Source organism: Ranitomeya variabilis, chromosome 1 (assembly GCF_051348905.1).
Source record: "Ranitomeya variabilis isolate aRanVar5 chromosome 1, aRanVar5.hap1, whole genome shotgun sequence".
In the NCBI taxonomy this organism is placed as follows: Eukaryota; Metazoa; Chordata; class Amphibia; order Anura; family Dendrobatidae; genus Ranitomeya; species Ranitomeya variabilis.
The window spans coordinates 523,091,350-523,110,695 of record NC_135232.1 but is presented as its reverse complement, the minus strand read 5'-3'; the positions used below and the strand labels follow the sequence as shown (position 1 = coordinate 523,110,695).

The window sequence follows — 19,346 nt, the reverse complement described above, 5'->3', positions numbered from 1 at the left end:
CGTTATATATGGTCATGCATCAAAATCAAACATAACAGCCTACAAACATACATCACTAATACTATTGAAAACAAATAGTAACCCTTATTTAATTACAAAAACAGGATCTAGGGAATGAGGAGGAAATATATCCACACTACATTTAAAAACAAATACATCAATAGTGAGAGGTATAATGCTTATCCATGAATATTCAGTATATCCTGTATACAAATCTGTCCAGTTATGGATAAAGTGCATATATCCGGAAAAAAACAAAACTAAAATGCTGCCATAGAATCAGCTGGAAATATTTTTTGGAGCACTATGCACTTTATTTAGAAGACATATATGTGTCCTAAAAAAAATATTTACCTACACGCCAGATATTTTACACTGGGGTTAGTCCACCACACAAATCGCATATTAGTGCGGTCAAACTTGTGCCATTTCAGGCATCAATGTACATTTTGTTGCAGTGTCGTAGGCAAGTTATTGACACCAGTTTGCCGGAAAAAAAAAATAGTTACCTACAGGCCAGATATTTTACACTTGGGGGGGTTTGTCCACCACACGGATCACATATTAGTGCGGTCAGTGAATATATAAGTATTGGAGCAGCACATTAGGGTAAATAATGTACTGTGATCATATCATTAACAGCAACAAGTATATGCAGCAGTATACATGAGACACTGTATGAAACAGAATACAGACCTCACACCAGGAGCACGTTCCCGATGCATATTACGCCTGTGGCTTTAACAAGGGAAGTCACCATTAAAGCCACAGACGAAACGTGCATCGGGAACGTGCTCCTGGTGTGAGGTCTGTATTCTGTTTCTTACAGTGTCTCATGTATACTGCTGCATATACTTGTTGCTGTTAATGATATGATCACAGTACATTATTTACCCTAATGTGCTGCTCCAATACTTATGTATTCACGGTTTACCTTTCAGTGATGTTTATTAGGACACATATAGGATCCAGAAATATCTTAATTTTTTTCTTCAGGATACATATGCACTTTATCCATAACTAGACAGATTTGTGTACATGATATACTGAATATTCATGGCTAAGTATTATACCTCTCACTATTGATGTATTAGTTTTTAAATTTAGTGTGGATATATTTCCTCCTCATTCCCTATATTATGTTTTTATATATACTTAAATAAGGATTAATATTTATATTTTCAGTGGTCTTGGTAAATTTTCTCTTTGTAGGCTGTTATTTTACAGACAGAAAAGATGAAATGTACACAACCCACGCCTGAAAATGCATTGTTACAGGAGTTATAATTTTTCTAGGACCAAAATAAAATGCCATTTTATCAGGTATTACTCTTACCTGCCGGAGGTAAAGAAAAAAACTCGAGTACTGTCCAGCTTCGGGCAGGTAAGATAAAAAAACAGTTATACAGATAAGGAGGACGGTAGAATCCTGGCCAACTTTCCGTAAGGACTGTAAAATAGGGGGACAAAAACAAAACAAAACAATTATACACAATGCTTATAATGCATAATATAATTTTACAAATTAAGGGATTGCAATATCACCATCTAGATTATTGGTCATCCCTAATTACCTGCTCTATTTACACATCTACAGAATATTAGACCACTTGTGAGCTACTCAAAAAAAATAAAAAATATGTTCCTGTGCTGACATCTTATAAATTAAATGTGCCCCTGCTGTGTCGTGTGTAATGGCTGTGTCTGACCGTACAGGAACATGGTCTGATCATACCACATATCTTATACATGTGCCCCTGCTGTGTCCTGTGTAATGGCTGTGTCTGACCGTACAGGAACATGGTCTGATCATACCACATATCTTATACTTGTGCCCCTGCTGTGTCCTGTGTAATGGCTGTGTCTGACCGTACAGGAACATGGTCTGATCATACCACATATCTTATACATGTGCCCCTGATGTGTCCTGTGTAATGGCTGAGTCTGACCGTGCGGGAACATGGTCTGATCATACCACATATCTTATACATGTGCCCCTGCTGTGTCCTGTGTAATGGCTGTGTCTGACCGTACAGGAACATGGTCTGATCATACCACATATCTTATACATGTGCCCCTGCTGTGTGCTGTGTAATGGCTGTGTCTGACCGTGCAGGAACATGATCTGATCATACCACATATCTAATACATGTGCCCCTGCTGTGTCCTGTGTAATGGCTGTGTCTGACCGTACAGGAACATGGTCTGATCATACCACATATCTTATACATGTGCCCCTGCTGTGTCCTGTGTAATGGCTGTGTCTGACCGTACAGGAACATGGTCTGATCATACCACATATCTTATACATGTGCCCCTGCTGTGTGCTGTGTAATGGCTGTGTCTGACCGTGCAGGAACATGGTCTGATCATACCACATATCTTATACATGTGCCCCTGCTATGTGCTGTGTAATGGCTGTGTCTGACCGTGCAGGAACATGGTCTGATCATACCACATATCTTATACATGTGCCCCTGCTGTGTACTGTGTAATGGCTGTGTCTGACCGTGCAGGAACATGGTCTGATCATACCACATATCTTATACATGTGCCCCTGCTGTGTACTGTGTAATGGCTGTGTCTGACCATGTAGGAACATGGTCTGATCATACCACATATCTTATACATGTGCCCCTGCAGTGTGCTGTGTAATGGCTGTGTCTGCAGGAACATGGTCTAATCATACCACATATCTTATACATGTGCCCCTGCTGTGTCCTGTGTAATGGCTCTGTCTGACCGTGCAGGAACATGGTCTGATCATACCACATATCTTATATATGTGCCCCTGCTGTGTGCTGTGTAATGGCTGTGTCTGACCATGCAGGAACATGGTCTGGTCATACCAAATATCTTATACATGTGCCCCTGCTGTGTCCTGTGTAATGGCTGTGTCTGCAGGAACATGGTCTGATCATACCACATATCTTATACATGTGCCCCTGCTGTGTCCTGTGTAATGGCTCTGTCTGACCATGCAGGAACATGGTCTGTTCATACCACATATCTTATACATGTGCCCCTGCTGTGTCCTGTGTAATGGCTGTGTCTGCAGGAACATGGTCTGATCATACCACATATCTTATACATGTGCCCCTGCTGTGTCCTGTGTAATGGCTGTGTCTGCAGGAACGTGGTCTGATCATACCACATATCTTATACATGTGCCCCTGCTGTGTCCTGTGTAATGGCTGTGTCTGCAGGAACATGGTCTGATCATACCACATATCTTATACATGTGCCCCTGCTATGTGCTGTGTAATGGCTGTGTCTGACCGTGCAGGAACATGGTCTGATCATACCACATATCTTATACATGTGCCCCTGCTGTGTCCTGTGTAATGGCTGTGTCTGCAGGAACATGGTCTGATCATACCACATATCTTATACATGTGCCCCTGCTGTGTCCTGTGTAATGGCTCTGTCTGACCGTGCAGGAACATGGTCTGATCATACCACATATCTTATACATGTGCCCCTGCTGTGTACTGTGTAATGGCTGTGTCTGACCGTGCAGGAACATGGTCTGATCATACCACATATCTTATACATGTGCCCCTGCTGTGTAATGGCTGTGTCTGACCGTACAGGAACATGATCTGATCATACCACATATCTTATACATGTGCCCCTGCTGTGTGCTGTGTAATGGCTGTTTCTGACCGTACAGGAACATGGTCTGATCATACCACATATCTTATACATGTGCCCCTGCTGTGTCCTGTGTAATGGTTGTGTCTGACCGTGCGGGAACATGGTCTGATCATACCACATATCTTATACATGTGCCCCTGCAGTGTGCTGTGTAATGGCTGTGTCTGACCGTGCAGGAACATGGTCTGATCATACCACATATCTTGTACATGTGCCCCTGCTGTGTCCTGTGTAATGGCTGTGTCTGACCGTGTAGGAACATGATCTGATCATACCACATATCTTATACATGTGCCCCTGCTGTGTAATGGCTGTGTCTGACCATGCAGGAACATGGTCTGATCATACCACATATCTTATATATGTGCCCCTGCTGTGTACTGTGTAATGGCTGTGTCTGACCGTGCAGAAACATGGTCTGATCATACCACATATCTTATACATGTGCCCCTGCTGTGTGCTGTGTAATAGCTGTGTCTGACCGTACAGGAACATGATCTGATCATACCACATATCTTATATATGTGCCCCTGCTGTGTACTGTGTAATGGCTGTGTCTGACAGTGCGGGAACATGGTCTGATCATACCACATATCTCATACATGTGCCCCTGCTGTGTACTGTGTAATGGCTGTGTCTGACAGTGCGGGAACATGGTCTGATCATACCACATATCTCATACATGTGCCCCTGCTGTGTGCTGTGTAATGGCTGTGTCTGCAGGAACATGGTCTAATCATACCACATATCTTATACATGTGCCCCTGCTGTGTGCTGTGTAATGGCTGTGTCTGACCATGCAGGAACATGGTCTGGTCATACCACATATCTTATACATGTGCCCCTGCTGTGTCCTGTGTAATGGCTCTGTCTGACCGTGCAGGAACATGGTCTGATCATACCACATATCTTATACATGTGCCCCTGCTGTGTCCTGTGTAATGGCTCTGTCTGACCGTGCAGGAACATGGTCTGATCATACCACATATCTTATACATGTGCCCCTGCTGTGTCCTGTGTAATGGCTCTGTCTGACCGTGCAGGAACATGGTCTGATCATACCACATATCTTATACATGTGCCCCTGCTGTGTGCTGTGTAATGGCTGTGTCTGACCGTGCGGGAACATGGTCTGATCATACCACATATCTTATACATGTGCCCCTGCTGTGTCCTGTGTAATGGCTGTGTCTGCAGGAACATGGTCTGATCATACCACATATCTTATACATGTGCCCCTGCTGTGTCCTGTGTAATGGCTGTGTCTGACCGTGCAGGAACATGGTCTGATCATACCACATATCTTATACATGTGCCCCTGCTATGTGCTGTGTAATGGCTGTGTCTGACCGTGCAGGAACATGGTCTGATCATACCACATATCTTATACATGTGCCCCTGCTGTGTGCTGTGTAATGGCTGTGTCTGACTGTGCAGAAACATGGTCTGATCATACCACATATCCTTTACATGTGCCCCTGCTGTGTGCTGTGTAATAGCTGTGTCTGACCGTACAGGAACATGGTCTGATCATACCACATATCTTATACATGTGCCCCTGCAGTGTGCTGTGTAATGGCTGTGTCTGACCGTGCAGGAACATGGTCTGATCATACCACATATCTTGTACATGTGCCCCTGCTGTGTCCTGTGTAATGGCTGTGTCTGACCGTGTAGGAACATGATCTGATCATACCACATATCTTATACATGTGCCCCTGCTGTGTAATGGCTGTGTCTGACCATGCAGGAACATGGTCTGATCATACCACATATCTTATATATGTGCCCCTGCTGTGTGCTGTGTAATGGCTGTGTCTGACCGTACAGGAACATGGTCTGATCATACCACATATCTTATACATGTGCCCCTGATGTGTCCTGTGTAATGGCTGTGTCTGACCGTACAGGAACATGGTCTGATCATACCACATATCTTATATATGTGCCCCTGCTGTGTACTGTGTAATGGCTGTGTCTGACCGTGCAGAAACATGGTCTGATCATACCACATATCTTATACATGTGCCCCTGCTGTGTACTGTGTAATGGCTGTGTCTGACCGTGCAGGAACATGGTCTGATCATACCACATATCTTATACATGTGCCCCTGCTGTGTACTGTGTAATGGCTGTGTCTGACCGTGCAGGAACATGGTCTGATCATACCACATATCTTATACATGTGCCCGTGCTGTGTAATGGCTGTGTCTGACCGTGCGGGAACATGGTCTGATCATACCACATATCTTATACATGCGCCCCTGCTGTGTACTGTGTAATGGCTGCGTCTGACAGTGCAGAAACATGGTCTGATCATACCACATCTCCGGGGCAGGGGAGAAAGCAAAAGAGAAAGACAGGACAGCATGAAATCACAGCCGATTCTTTCTGTGAGGTAAAACTTGTTTACAAACAGGCAAGGAAATGTTTTACCTCACAGAAAGAATCAGCTGTGATTTCATGCTGTCCTGTCTGTATACTCTTTTGCTTTCTCTCCTGCACAGGAGATGTGGAATGATCAGATCATGTCCCTGCACGGTCGGACACAGCCATTACACAGGACACATTCATAAGATCTCAGCAAAAGCCGCGAAGTGGTTATCGTTTGCTTCCTCCAGCATAATCCGCAGACTGTCAAGCTTGAGCAGAGCAGGATGTCAGGTGATCAGCTGGCTCCAATAGGAAACTGGTTGTGCATGGTGACACATTCCTTTCCTAAAACTTTTCCAAGTTTCACACAATTATAGATACAGTTTTCGGAACTGAACACAAAGGGTCAATTTAAGGAATACATTTATGTTACCTTTCTGTTGTTGTCTTTTCAGCATGAACTGAATGACACAGTGTTGTGACTTTAAAAGCTGGCATGATCACGTGATCTCTCAGTTTAAAGTAGAGTCACTGGCAGCGGGTTGGAAGAGGACGCCGGAGACCCACCTGTCTCACTAGTCTCCCGTGCAGCTCCATCTCCATTGGCATTGTAAGGACAGGCCGTAAATGTGAAAGTCCCAGACAACCCATTTAAATTCCCGTCCGTGGAGATATTGTTGCCAATATTACAGTGTACAGTCCAGAAATTTCAGAGAAGTATGTTCATCCTCTTCTATTCCCAACATCCAGCATCCTAATCAAAATTTCCCTTCTAACAGCAACAGTCAGGCACAATTCAAGTCAAGTCCTTAGTTTACACCATTAACGTCCAAGCCGTTTGCAACAGAATTGTAGGAAGTGTAACCCACTTCGCACATCCTCTTTTGGATATATCTTTTTATCTGGGGTCATCCTGAGTTTTCCCAATATACATCATCTGAGATGTCAATTCACTCAACAGTCTATTGTTAAACAAGTAGAAGCCTGCTTATTATATTACATGATATTCTCCCCTGCCATAAACACCACCGACGCCAGAAATAAGCCATGTTTTGTATAGGTTCATATTTGACCTTCTGGAATGCTGTGCAATTCAACAGAAAACATGGCTGAATCCCACAGCAGATAGCTCTGTACCAGGGGTGGATTAAGAGCAGCCAGGGCCCCAGGCAGTGTAGAAGGCGTGCCCCCCCAAGGTACCCGATGTATCACATGACATGTCACATGACTCCCTGATAGGTCATGTGAGTTACACACAGGTGCTCTGGTGAACATCCGTACACTGAAAACGACGGCACTATAAATAACATAGCGCTGTACAAAATAGAGCAGGGGTGGGAGATTAATTTTCCCAAGGAGCCACATGAGAAACTGCGACTATTGTGGAGGCCGAACCAAAAGGCTGAAATTATTTCTGCTCAATGTTAATACAATACAATTAATAACTTTTTATATGACTTTATATTGAGCAGTGAAGTATGCTGACATCCCTTATATACAATATGAGCCCCCACACAGCCCCCTCTATCAACAGCCAAAGAAAACAATCTATGGGACCCTTATACATGTAAACCATAACAAAGAAAACCTTGAAAACCATCTCTTTTAGTTAGTTTAACCCCTTTATGACCTTGGATGTATATAGGTCGCCTCCCCCTGTTTGATGTGGGCTCCGGCAATGAGCCAGCAACTTGTCCAGCACGTCAGCTGATTTCATTAGCTGACATGTTACCTTAACAGCCGCTGGTGGAATCATGATCTACCTGCAGCTGTTAACATGTTAAATGTCACTGTCATTTGCTGACAGCGGCATATAACATGATAGTGCCGGAAGCACGTCACAAACCCCACCCATCGGCGCCCTTGTCATATGACCGCGGGTCGCCATGACAACCCAGGGTCTGCATAAGACCCCATGTGGATGTCATTGCTGATAGCATCCAGCATTCATAGCAGATGAGCATGTTAGCTACACATAGCAGGGCTGATCGGATGACTGCAACTTATAGTCTACCATGGAGACTACTGAAGCTAGTAAAAAGTAAAAGGTTTTTAAAAAAGAAAAAAAAAAAAAAAAAAATAGTAAAAAAAAAAATCACCCCCCCCATTAAAAAACAAACAAAAAACAACATACACATTTGGTATCGCAGCGTCAGAAATGCCCAATCAATATACAAAAAGAATTAATCCAAATCAGTAAAAAATCAAAACGCCAGAGTTAAGTTTTTTTGGTTATTGCAACATTGCATTCAAAAAATGATTGTATCTACACTAAAATGGTATCAATATAAGGCTATGTGCACACATTGCAGATTAGCCTGCGGATTTTTCTGCACTAAATCTGCAGCTCTTGGCAGAAAACGCAAATGCGTTTTTGATGAGTTTTTTGCGCAGTTTTGATGTAGTTTTGTATGCGTTTTTGAAAGCTAAATAAAGATGTATTATTGAACAAAAAAAAAAAAAAAAAGATTTGTGATGTCATGTCTTGTCCAACCTCCTCTTTCACATTTGTCCAATCCACACTCCATTACACACAGGACAGACAGACAGACAGACAGACAGACAGACAGATGTAGATAGATATATGGATAGTTAGGCCATGTTCACACTTTGCGGTTTTTACCGCGGAACCGCCGAGATTTTGATGCTGCGGGTCCGCAGCCGTTTCCATAGCGTTTCCATTTACATGTAAACCCTATGGAAACCGCAAACCGCTGTGCACATGCTGCGGGAAAAACCGCGCAGAAACACAGCGGTTTAAAACCCGCAGCATGTCACTTCTTTGTGCAGAATCGCTGCGATTCTGCACCCATAGGAATGCATTGAACCGCTTACTTCCCGCATGGGGCTGTGCCCACGTTGCGGGAAGTAGGCGGATAATGTGCGGGTGGGACCCGGGGTGGAGGAGAGGAGACTCTCCTCCAGGCCCTGGGAACCATATTTGGGGTAAAAAAAAAAGAATAAAAATAAAAAATCATGTTATACTCACCTCTCAGCGCTGCACGCGGCCGGCCGGTCAGAGTTGCTGTGCGAACAGGACCTGCGGTGATGTCGCGGTCACATGACCGTGACGTCGCGGTCACATGACCGTGACGTCACGAAGGGTCCTTCTCGCACATCATCTTTGGAACCGGACCGCCGCGTTCAGCGCCGAGGAGATCCGGACATCAGAGGGCGAGTATAACCAATTTTTATTATTTTTAACATTACTATTGATGCTGCATATTGCTGCATATGCAGCATCAATAGTATAGGCGGAAACCCGCAGCGGAAACCGCGGAACAAACCGCGATAAATCTGCAGGGATAACCGCAGCGGTTTTGCCCTGCAGATTTATCAAATCCGCTGCGGGAGAACCCGCAGAGGTCACCCGCAAAGTGTGAACATGGCCTTAGGCTACTTTCACACACATTAGGTTTTTGCCGTCAGGCATAATCTGGCGAGTTTTGAAAAAAAACTGATCCATTTTTTTTTCGACGGATCAGTTTTTTGTCTCATAGAGTTGTATTAGTGCCGGATTGCGCCTGATGGCCACACGTTTCATCCGTTTTTTGCCGGATCCGTCAAAAGAAACGGTTTCCGGCGGACGGAGAAAACGTGCAGAGGAAAGTATTTTCTGTCTGGCGAAAAAACGCCCAGCATTGGATCCGGCGAAAAACATATGAAACTGAGATGTGAAATTATGAATCCAGCCTCCGAATCCGGTTTTTCATGCATTTTTCCATTGAAATCAAGCACATCTACCGTTCTCTCTCTCGCTCTAAAAAAACTAAAGTATCAGTTGCATCAGTTTTTAACTATTTGCAACGGATCCGTTTTTTCAAAAATTCACTTGATCCTTCCTGACGGAAACAAACTGATGTGTGAAAGTATTCTAACTATCCATATATCTATCTACATCTATCCATCAGGCAGGATCCGGCAAATTTTTGAAAAAACAGATCCGTTGCAAATAGTGAAAAACTGATGCAACTGATCCGGTTTTTTTTTTTGAGAGAACGGAAGACGTGCATGATTTCAATGGAAAAAATGCATGAAAAACCGAATTCGGAGGCCGGATTCATCATGTCACATCTCAGTTTCATACTTTTTTTTCGAAGAATCCGTTGCTGGGCATCTTTTCGCCGGACAGAAAAAAACGTTTTTCTGTACGTTTTCTCCGTCCGCCAGAAACAGCTGTTCTGGCGGATCCGGCAAAAATCGGATAAAACGTGTGGCCATCAGGCAAAATCCGCCGCTACAACTCAAGGAGAAAAAAACGGATCCGGCGGAAAAAAACCCCACAGCTCCGTTTTTTCAAAACTCGCCAGATTGTGCCTGACGGCAAAAGTAGCCAGATAGATATATCTATAGATACATAGATGTTTCTATCCATATATCTATCTATAAATATATCTATAGATCGATATAGCCATGGTTCGATCTATAGATATATCTATACATATATCCATAGATATCCATATATGGATATATAGATTTATCTATGGATATATCTAAAGATATATCTATAGATATATCCATAGATATATCCATAGATATATAATAGCAAGGCCTACACTGTGTGCAGAATTATTAGGCAAGTTGTATTTTAGAGGATTATTTTTATGATTGATCAACAACTATGTTCTCAATCAACCCAAAAGACTCAAATATCAAAGCTTAATATTTTTGGAAGTTGGAGTGGGGTTCTTTTTAGATTTGGCTATCTTAGGAGGATATCTGTTTGTGCAGGTAACTATTAGTGTGCAGAATTATTAGGCAACTTAATAAAAACCAAATATATTCCCATCTCACTTGTTTATTTTCACCAGGTAAACCAATATCACTGCACAAAATTTAGAAATAAACATTTCTGACATGCAAAAACAAAACCCCAAAAAATTAGTGACCAATATAGCCACCATTCTTTATGATGACACTCAACAGCCTTCCATCCATAGATTCTGTCAGTTGCTTGATCTGTTTACGATCAACATCGCGTGCAGCAGCCACCACAGCTTCCCAGACACTGTTCCGAGAGGTGTACTGTTTTCCCTCCCTGTAGATCTCACATTTTATGAGGGACCACAGGTTCTCTATGGGGTTCAGATCAGGTGAACAAGGGGGCCATGTCATTATTTTTTCTTCTTTGAGACCTTTACTGGCCAGCCACGCTATGGAGTAGTTGGAGGCATGTGATGGAGCATTGTCCTGCATGAAAATCATGTTTTTCTTGAACGATACCGACTTCTTCCTGTACCACTGCTTGAAGAAGTTGTCTTCCAGAAACTGGCAGTAGGTCTGGGAGTTGAGCTTCACTCCATCCTCAACCCGAAAAGGTCCCACAAGTTCATCTTTGATGATACCAGCCCATACCAGTACCCCACCTCCACCTTGCTGGCATCTGATTCGGAGTGCAGCTCTCTGCCCTTTACTGATCCAGCCTCTGGCCCATCCATCTGGCCCATCAAGAGTCACTCTCATTTCATCAGTCCATAAAACCTTTGAAAAGTCGGACTTAAAATATTTCTTGGCCCAGTCTTGATGTTTTATCTTATGTATCTTGTTCAAAGGTGGTCATTTTTCAGCCTTCCTTACCTTGGCCATGTCCCTGAGTAGCGCACACCTTGTGCTTTTTGTTACTCCAGTAACGTTGCAGCTCTGAAATATGGCAAAACTGGTGGCAAATGGCATCTTGGCAGCTTCACGCTTGATTTTCCTCAATTCGCGGGCAGTTATTTTGTGCCTTTTTTGCCCAACACGCTCCTTGCGACCCTGTTGGCTATTTGCCATGAAACGCTTGATTGTTCGGTGATCACACTTCAAAAGTTTGCCAATTTCAAGACTGCTGCATTCCTCTTCAAGATATCTCACAATTTTGGACTTTTCAGAGACCATCAAATCTCTCTTCTGACCCATTTTGCCAAAGGAAAGGAAGTTGCCTAATAATTAAGCACACGTTATATAGGGTGTTGATGTCATTAGACAAAACCGCTCCTCATGACAGATGCACATCACCTGGTTTACTTAATTGGTAGTTCGGTCTCAAGCCTGAACAGCTTGGAGTAGGACAACATGTATGAAAAGTATTACGTGATCAAAATACAAACTTGCCTAATAATTCTGCACAGAGTTTGTGTTTCTTACTGAACGTTTAATTAAAAAAAAAGAAAAAAATGGGGTGGGCTCCCGCGCAATTTTCTGCACCAGAGGGGGAAAGCCGATGGCCGGGGGCCAATATTTGTAGCCTGGGAAGGGGGTAATACCCATGGCCCCCTCCCAGGCTATGAATATCAGCCCTATACTCGAACTCACAGAAAGAATATGGGTCCTATGTAATCGTGAATAATGCCAAAATAGCTTCATATATTTACCCATGAGGTGACTGGATAGTAAGTGTATACTCCCGATACACATTCAAACATACGAAAAAATGGAGTTCCATACACGAGAAAACATTAAAGTTTAAAAATAGTACATTTTATTGTAAATTATATTAACACAATTAAATCACAATTTTGTGATTTAATTGTGCTAATATTATTTACAATAAAATGTACAATTTTTAAACTTTAATGTTTTCTCGTGTATGGAACTCCATCTTTTCATATGTTTGTATGAATATCAGCCCGCAGCTACAAATACCAGCCCCCAGCCACCCCAGGAATGGCGCATCTGTAAGATGCGCCAAATCCGGCACTTAGCCCCTCTCTTCCCACTCCCGAGTGGCGGTGGGATATGGGGTAATAAGGGGTTAATTTGACCTTGCTATTGTAAGGTGACATTAAGCCGGGTTAATAATGGAGAGGCGTCAATAAGACGCCAATCCATTATTAATCCCACAGTAGTGAAAGAGTTAAAAAAATAAAATAAAGACTAAGCCAGAAAAAAGTATTTTAATATTCTTAATTTAACCATACTCGATCGCCTGTAAAAAATTAAAAATAATAAACCGTATACTCCCTGTCCAACGCAGTCCAATTAATAACGAGTGTCCCACGACGATCTCCTCTATAGAACAGTGACATCGGGTGATGTCACTGCTCTATAGGACCTCCAGTGACACACTGACAGGAGACAATGGCTCCTGCAGTGCATCACTGAAGAGGTTACTGTAGTTCACTGGTCTCACATTATGGCATTGCTGCGTGGGAACTTACTCACACAGCAGTGCCACAAGTGAGACTAGGGACTATTTTTTACAGTGGCGGAGGAATACAGTGCGGAAGGATACCTTCCGTCATTGTATTCCTAGAGCCCCTGGAGAGTGGTCGCATCAACTGATGCTGCTGCTCTCCACGGGAGATCGTCGTGGGACACTCGTTTTAATTGGATTTCTGCGGATCAGGGAGTATAGTGTTTGTTTATTATTTTAATATTTTTTACAGGTGACACTGGCTTCGGGGATCAAAGTGACAATTGATGGTGAGTATGTACTCTATGTTGCATGCATGCACTATGTTGCATGCATGCAGTATGTTGTATGTATGTAGTATGATGTATGTATGTAGTATGATGTATGTATGTAGTATGATGTATGTATGTAGTATGTAATATGTTGTATGTATGTTTGTGTTTTTTTTTTATACATTCAACACATTAGCCGGATGATGGGACTTCTACTGTCCCATCATTGGCTAATGTGTCAATCACTGTCACTGTAGCAGGCATAGCCCGATGGGACTTGTAGTCCCATTGGATGATGCCTGCACACACACACAGTGCCACACACCCGGACAGGCCACAGCCCCCCCCCCCCCCGGACAGGCCGCAGACCACCCGGACAGGCCGCAGACCACCCGGATAGAGAGCTCGCAGACCCCGCCCACACACATGCAGTCACCGCCCACACTCCGCGCACACTCTTCCCCCTCCCGATCTGCAGCGTTTCCTCCTCAGCTAAACCGCAGATCTTTTTTACATCTGCGGTTTTGCTGTGGAAGTGTCCGACTCAATGCAAGTCAATGGGTGCAGAAACGCTGCAGTTCCGCACAAAGAATTGACATGCTGCGGATAAAACAACGCTGCGTTTCCGCGCATTTTTCCCCGCAGCATGTGCACAGCGGATTTGGTTTTCCATAGATTTACATGGTACTGTAGACCGCACGGAAAACTGCTGCAGATCCACAGCGTCAAAAATGCCGCGGATCAGCGGTAAAAACTGCAACGTGTGAACATGGCCTGAATGTCAGCTCGACACGCAAAAAATAAGCCCTCACCCAGCTGAAGATCACGGAAAATGGAGATGCTATGGGTCTCGGAAAATAGCAACTTTTTTTTTTTTTTTTTTTTTTTTATATAAGACTTTATTCTGTCTCCCATGACAGCACCACGAGAGAATTACAGGGAAGTAATAACTGCCTTAGGGAGGGACCACAGCATGCAGCACCCTTATACCGAAGGTGAGATCTGGGTACTCCATATCCAACCTATAAGGATTATAAAAGGTGGAAGGAGAAGACCATGTATCTGCCTTACATATCTGGTCGATGGAGACATCCAACCTCTCCGCACTTGAGGTTGCCATGGCTCAAGTAGAATGCGCCCTTAGCCCCTCCGGTGCTGGCCTGCCACTCTATGAATATGCTAAGGAAATAGCCTCCCTAACCCACCTAGCTAAAGTACTTTTTGACACCCTAAAACCCTTCTTGGTGTCCTGGAAGGATACAAACAAGGCATTATCCTTCTTCCAAGGATTAGTGACTGATACTCTAGCAGGCACCTCCTAACGTCTTAAGTGTGGAGCTTCCTTTCTTTCTGGTTAGTAGGATTGGGGATGAAAGAAGGGAGAACTATCTCCAGCGTCCTGTGGAATCTGCAGGCTAGCTTGGGCGGCAAGTAAGCTGGATCTGGCCTAAGCATCACCCTGTCATCCAGGAACTGTGTTTATGAAGGGAGTCTAGAAAGAGCCTGGATATCACTCACCCTCCGCGCCGATGTTAAGGCTACCTTGAGGGAGATCACTTTCACTGAGGCGGTGATAATGGGCTCAAAGGGGCGCTCAGTCATGGCTGTGAGAACCAAGCTAAAGTCCCACGACATAATCCTTTATTTATGAATGGGCCTAGATTTGCTCGACGCTTTAATAAATCTGGCCACCCAGTAATTACTCGTGATGTCACAGCTAAATAAGGCCTCCAGGGCTGACACTTGCACCTTAGGCCAGTCTCACACGTCCAGATAATTCCGGTACCGGAAAAATCGGTACCGGAGTTATCCGTGTCCGTGTGCTCACGTGGCACATCAGTGTGGCACACGTGCGGCAGCCGTGTGCCGACTGGGTACCACACGGAACGTGCACGAGACAGCGCTAGAGATAAGCGCTGTCCCCTGCATCTGGTGCTGAAGCCGGAATTCATTCCTTCCCCCCAGCAGCGTTCGCTGGAGAGAAGGAATGAAAAATCATTGGTTTTTTAATTTTTTGTGTGTTTAAAATAAAGATCCCGGTCACCGCACGCCTCCCACCCTTTGTGCCCCCGCCCGCTGGAAATCAAATACTCACCCAGCTCCCTCGATGCTTCCTCTCAGCGCCGCAGCTTCTTCCTGTATGAGCGGTCACGTGGTACCGCTCATTACAGTGTTGAATATGCGGCTCCACCCCTATGGGAGGTGGAGCCGCATATTCATTTTAGTGTGTGACAGCTGCCAATCATAAAAATCCACTAAAAAGCCCGCTATAAAAGTAAATCAAACCCCCCTTCATCACCCCCTTAGTTAGGGAAAAATAATAAAATTAAAAAAATGTAATTTATTTCCATTTTCCCATTAGGGTTAGGGTTGGGGCTAACGTTAGGGTTGGGGCTAAAGTTAGGGTTTGGATTAGGGGTGTGTCAGGGTTAGGGGTGTGGTTAGGGTTATGGTTGGGATTAGGGGTGTGTTGGAGTTAGGGGTGTGGTTAGGGCTGGGATTAGGGGTGTGTTGGGGTTAGGGGTATGGTTGGGATTAGGGTTAGGGGCGTGTTCGGGTTAGGGGTGTGTTCGGGGTGTGGTTAGGGTTATGGTTGGGATTAGGGTTAGGGTTTCAGTTAGAATTGGGGGGTTTCCACTGTTTAGGCACATCAGGGGCTCTCCAAATGCGACATGGCGTCCGATCTCAATTCCAGACAACTTTGCATTGAAAAGTAAAATGGCTCTCCTTCACTTCCTAGCTCTGCCATGCGCCCAAACAGTGGTTTACCCCCACATATGGGGTATCAGCATACTCCGGACAAATTGCACAACAACTTTTGGGGTCCAATTTCTCCTGTTACCCTTGGTAAAATAAAACATATAGGAGCTGAAGTAAATTTTTTGTGAAGAAAAAAGTTAAAATGTTATTTTTTTGTTAAACATTCCAAAAATTCCGGTGAAACACCTGAAGGGTTAATAAACTTCTTGACTGTGGTTGTGAGCACCTTGAGGGATGCAGTTTTTAGAATTGTGTCACACTTGGGAATTTTCTATCATATAGACCCCTCAAAGTGACTTCAAATGTGAAGTGGTCCAAAAAAAAAATAATGGTGTTGTAAAAATGAGAAATTGCTGGTCAACTTTTAACCCTTATAACTCCCTAACAAAAAAAAAAAATTGGTTCCAAAATTGTGTTGATGTAAAGTGGGAAATGTTACTTATTAAGTATTTTGTGTGATATATCTCTGTTTTAAGGGCATAAAATTTCTAAGTTGTAAAATTGCGAAATTTTCAAAATTTCCGAATTTCCGCTTTTTTCACCAATAAACAAAGGCAATATCAAATAAATTTTACCACTATCATGAAGTACAATATGTCACGAGAAAACAATTTCAGAATCATCAGGATCCGTTGAAGCGTTCCAGAGTTATAACCTCATAAAGGGACAGTGGTCAGAATTGTAAAAATTGGCCCGGTCCATAACGTGCAAACCACCCTTGGAGGTAAAGGGGTTAATAACATTAGGTCGTCATATTGAATATGTCATCATTAGTGTTAAGCAAAGTGCTCACTACTCGAGTTTGCAATGGGATACTTCAGTATGCGCAGAGTTTAGCGGGTGCTCAAGTGACCCAGATGCAAAAGTGGGAAGCAAGAACTTGTGCTCAACAATAGTCGTCATATTTTTTTTTTTACTTTTGAAAAACCCTAACCCCAATGCTAACCCTAGCCCAGCTCCAACAAACCACAGAACCCCAAACATTATTCCAACCATAGCTAACCCTAACAAACCCTCGTCTAAAGGTACCGTCACATTAAGCGACGCTGCAGCGATATCGACAACGATGCCGACCGCTGCAGCGTCGCTGTGTGGTCGCTGGAGAGCTGTCACACAGACAGCTCTCCAGCGACCAACGATGCCGAAGTCCCCGGGTAACCATGGTAAACATCGGGTTACTAAGCGCAGGGCCGTGCTTAGTAACCCGATGTTTACCCTGGTTACCATTGTAAATGTAAAAAAAAAAAAACAGTACATACTCACCTTCTGATGTCCGTCAGGTCCCTGTCCGTCTGCTTCCCGTACTGACTGTGAGTGCCGGCCGGCCGTAAAGTAAAAGCAGAGCACAGCGGTGACGTCACCGCTGTGCTGTGCTTTACGGCCGTCCCGGCGTCTCTCTGCACTGACTGATCAGGCAGAGGGTGGCGCGCACACTATATGCGTCATCGCGCCCTCTGACCTGAACAGTCAGAACAAGAGGACGCGAAGACAGAGCGGCGCCCGGCGTGTGGATCTTGGACAGGTGAATATAAAATACTCACCTAGTCCCGGCGATCCTGGCGCTCCCCCTGCCTGTCACACTGTCTTCGGGTGCCGCAGCTCTTCCTCTGTCAGCGGTCACCGGCACCGCTGATTAGAGAAATGAATATGCGGCTCCACCCCTATGGGAGTGGAGTCCATAATCATTTCTCTAATGAGCGGTCCCACGTGACCGCTGAACAGGGGAAGAGCTGCGGCACCCGAAGACAGTGTGACAGGCAGGGGGAGCGTCAGGATCGCCGGGACTAGGTGAGTATGCGACACGCTCTCTCCCCCTCACCCGCCGAACCCACCGCCGACCGTGACTCGAGTATAAGCCGAGAGGGGCACTTTCAGCCCAAAAATTTGGGCTGAAAATCTCGGCTTATACTCGAGTATATACGGTATATACCATGTTCACTAAATGCTAAAACTGACCTGCCATTATGATTCTCTAGTCTAGGTTGTTACGAGTTTGCAGATACCAAACATGTATAGGTTCTTTTTTTTATTTAAGTGGTGAAAAAAAATCCATACCTTCTCAAATTTACAAAAAAAAAAAAAAATCAATCGTCATTTTCCGAGACCCGTAGCATCTCCATTTTTTGTGATTTGGGGCTGCGTGAGGGCTTATTTTTTGCGTGCCGAGCTGACGTTTTTATTGATACAATCTTTTGATCACCTATATTTCATTTTTATGCAATGTTGTGGAGATCAAAAAAACCTGATCTGGAAGTTTTGATTTTTTTTTCGTTACACCGTTTACCGATTGGATTAATTATTTTTATATATTGATCGGATGATTCTGAATATGGCAATACCAAATATGTATCATTTTTTTTTAAATTTTATTTTGATTGGGGCAAATGGGGGGGGGTAGTTGATTTAGAATTTTACATATACTTTTTTTTTAACTTAACATTTAATTATATAGACATTACATTATTATTATTAATAATAATATCAGAAATGCTCATTTGCTATGAGTGCCGGCCGCTGGGCAGAACTCGTAGCTATTCGGCTACGACAACCACAGGGGTCTCCTGCAAACTCTGAGTTGTCATGCCAACCCATCGGCGACCTGCAGTCATGTGGCATAGGCGCTGATGGGCAGGGAAAGTGACGTGCTTCTGATGCGTTCATGTTAAATGCCGGTCAGAGATTGACAGCGGCATTTAACATGTTAACAGCCATGGGTGGATTGCTATTCCACCCGCGGCTGTTAGGGTCACGTCACCTAATGCAATCAGCTGACATGTGCCGGAAACATTGCGAGCTAATCGCCGGAGCCCACAGCAAACAGGAGGAGGCGACCTTAGACATATAGGTACGTCTAAGGTTGGAAAAAAGTTAAAAAGCAAACAGAAAAACAAACCATGAAGCTGAATCTTCACTAGTGATCATGGAGTTATTACTCATCAGACCCACCACCCAATGACATGTGTGGTCTGGTCGATACGAACATCTCTGGGTCTAAGAAAAGCTCCACCCTTCTTTAGGGCTGCTTATTAAGAAACACCCTACATTTCTGGTTTTACTTGTACAGGCAGTAATACATATTTTTACTGGTTTTACACAGACATAAGCGATTATCTAAGAAATCATGAATTTAGAGGCGATTCTCACAAAATTAGAATATCAAAAAGTTTAAT

The 19,346-nt window shown here is 43.9% G+C and overlaps 1 protein-coding gene across 5 annotated transcripts in view; it reads right to left on the bottom strand.

Annotated features, from left to right (window-relative positions):
- The window catches only part of LOC143766357 (hippocampus abundant transcript 1 protein-like), an 85,656-nt gene that overhangs the window by 40,642 nt on the left and 25,668 nt on the right, over positions 1-19,346 (bottom strand). For all 5 annotated transcript variants that reach the window (XM_077254025.1, XM_077253991.1, XM_077254010.1 and 2 more), the window contains exon 7: positions 1,337-1,450. In XM_077254025.1, the coding sequence (XP_077110140.1) occupies positions 1,337-1,450 (114 nt within the window). The remainder of the gene's footprint in view (positions 1-1,336; positions 1,451-19,346) is intronic.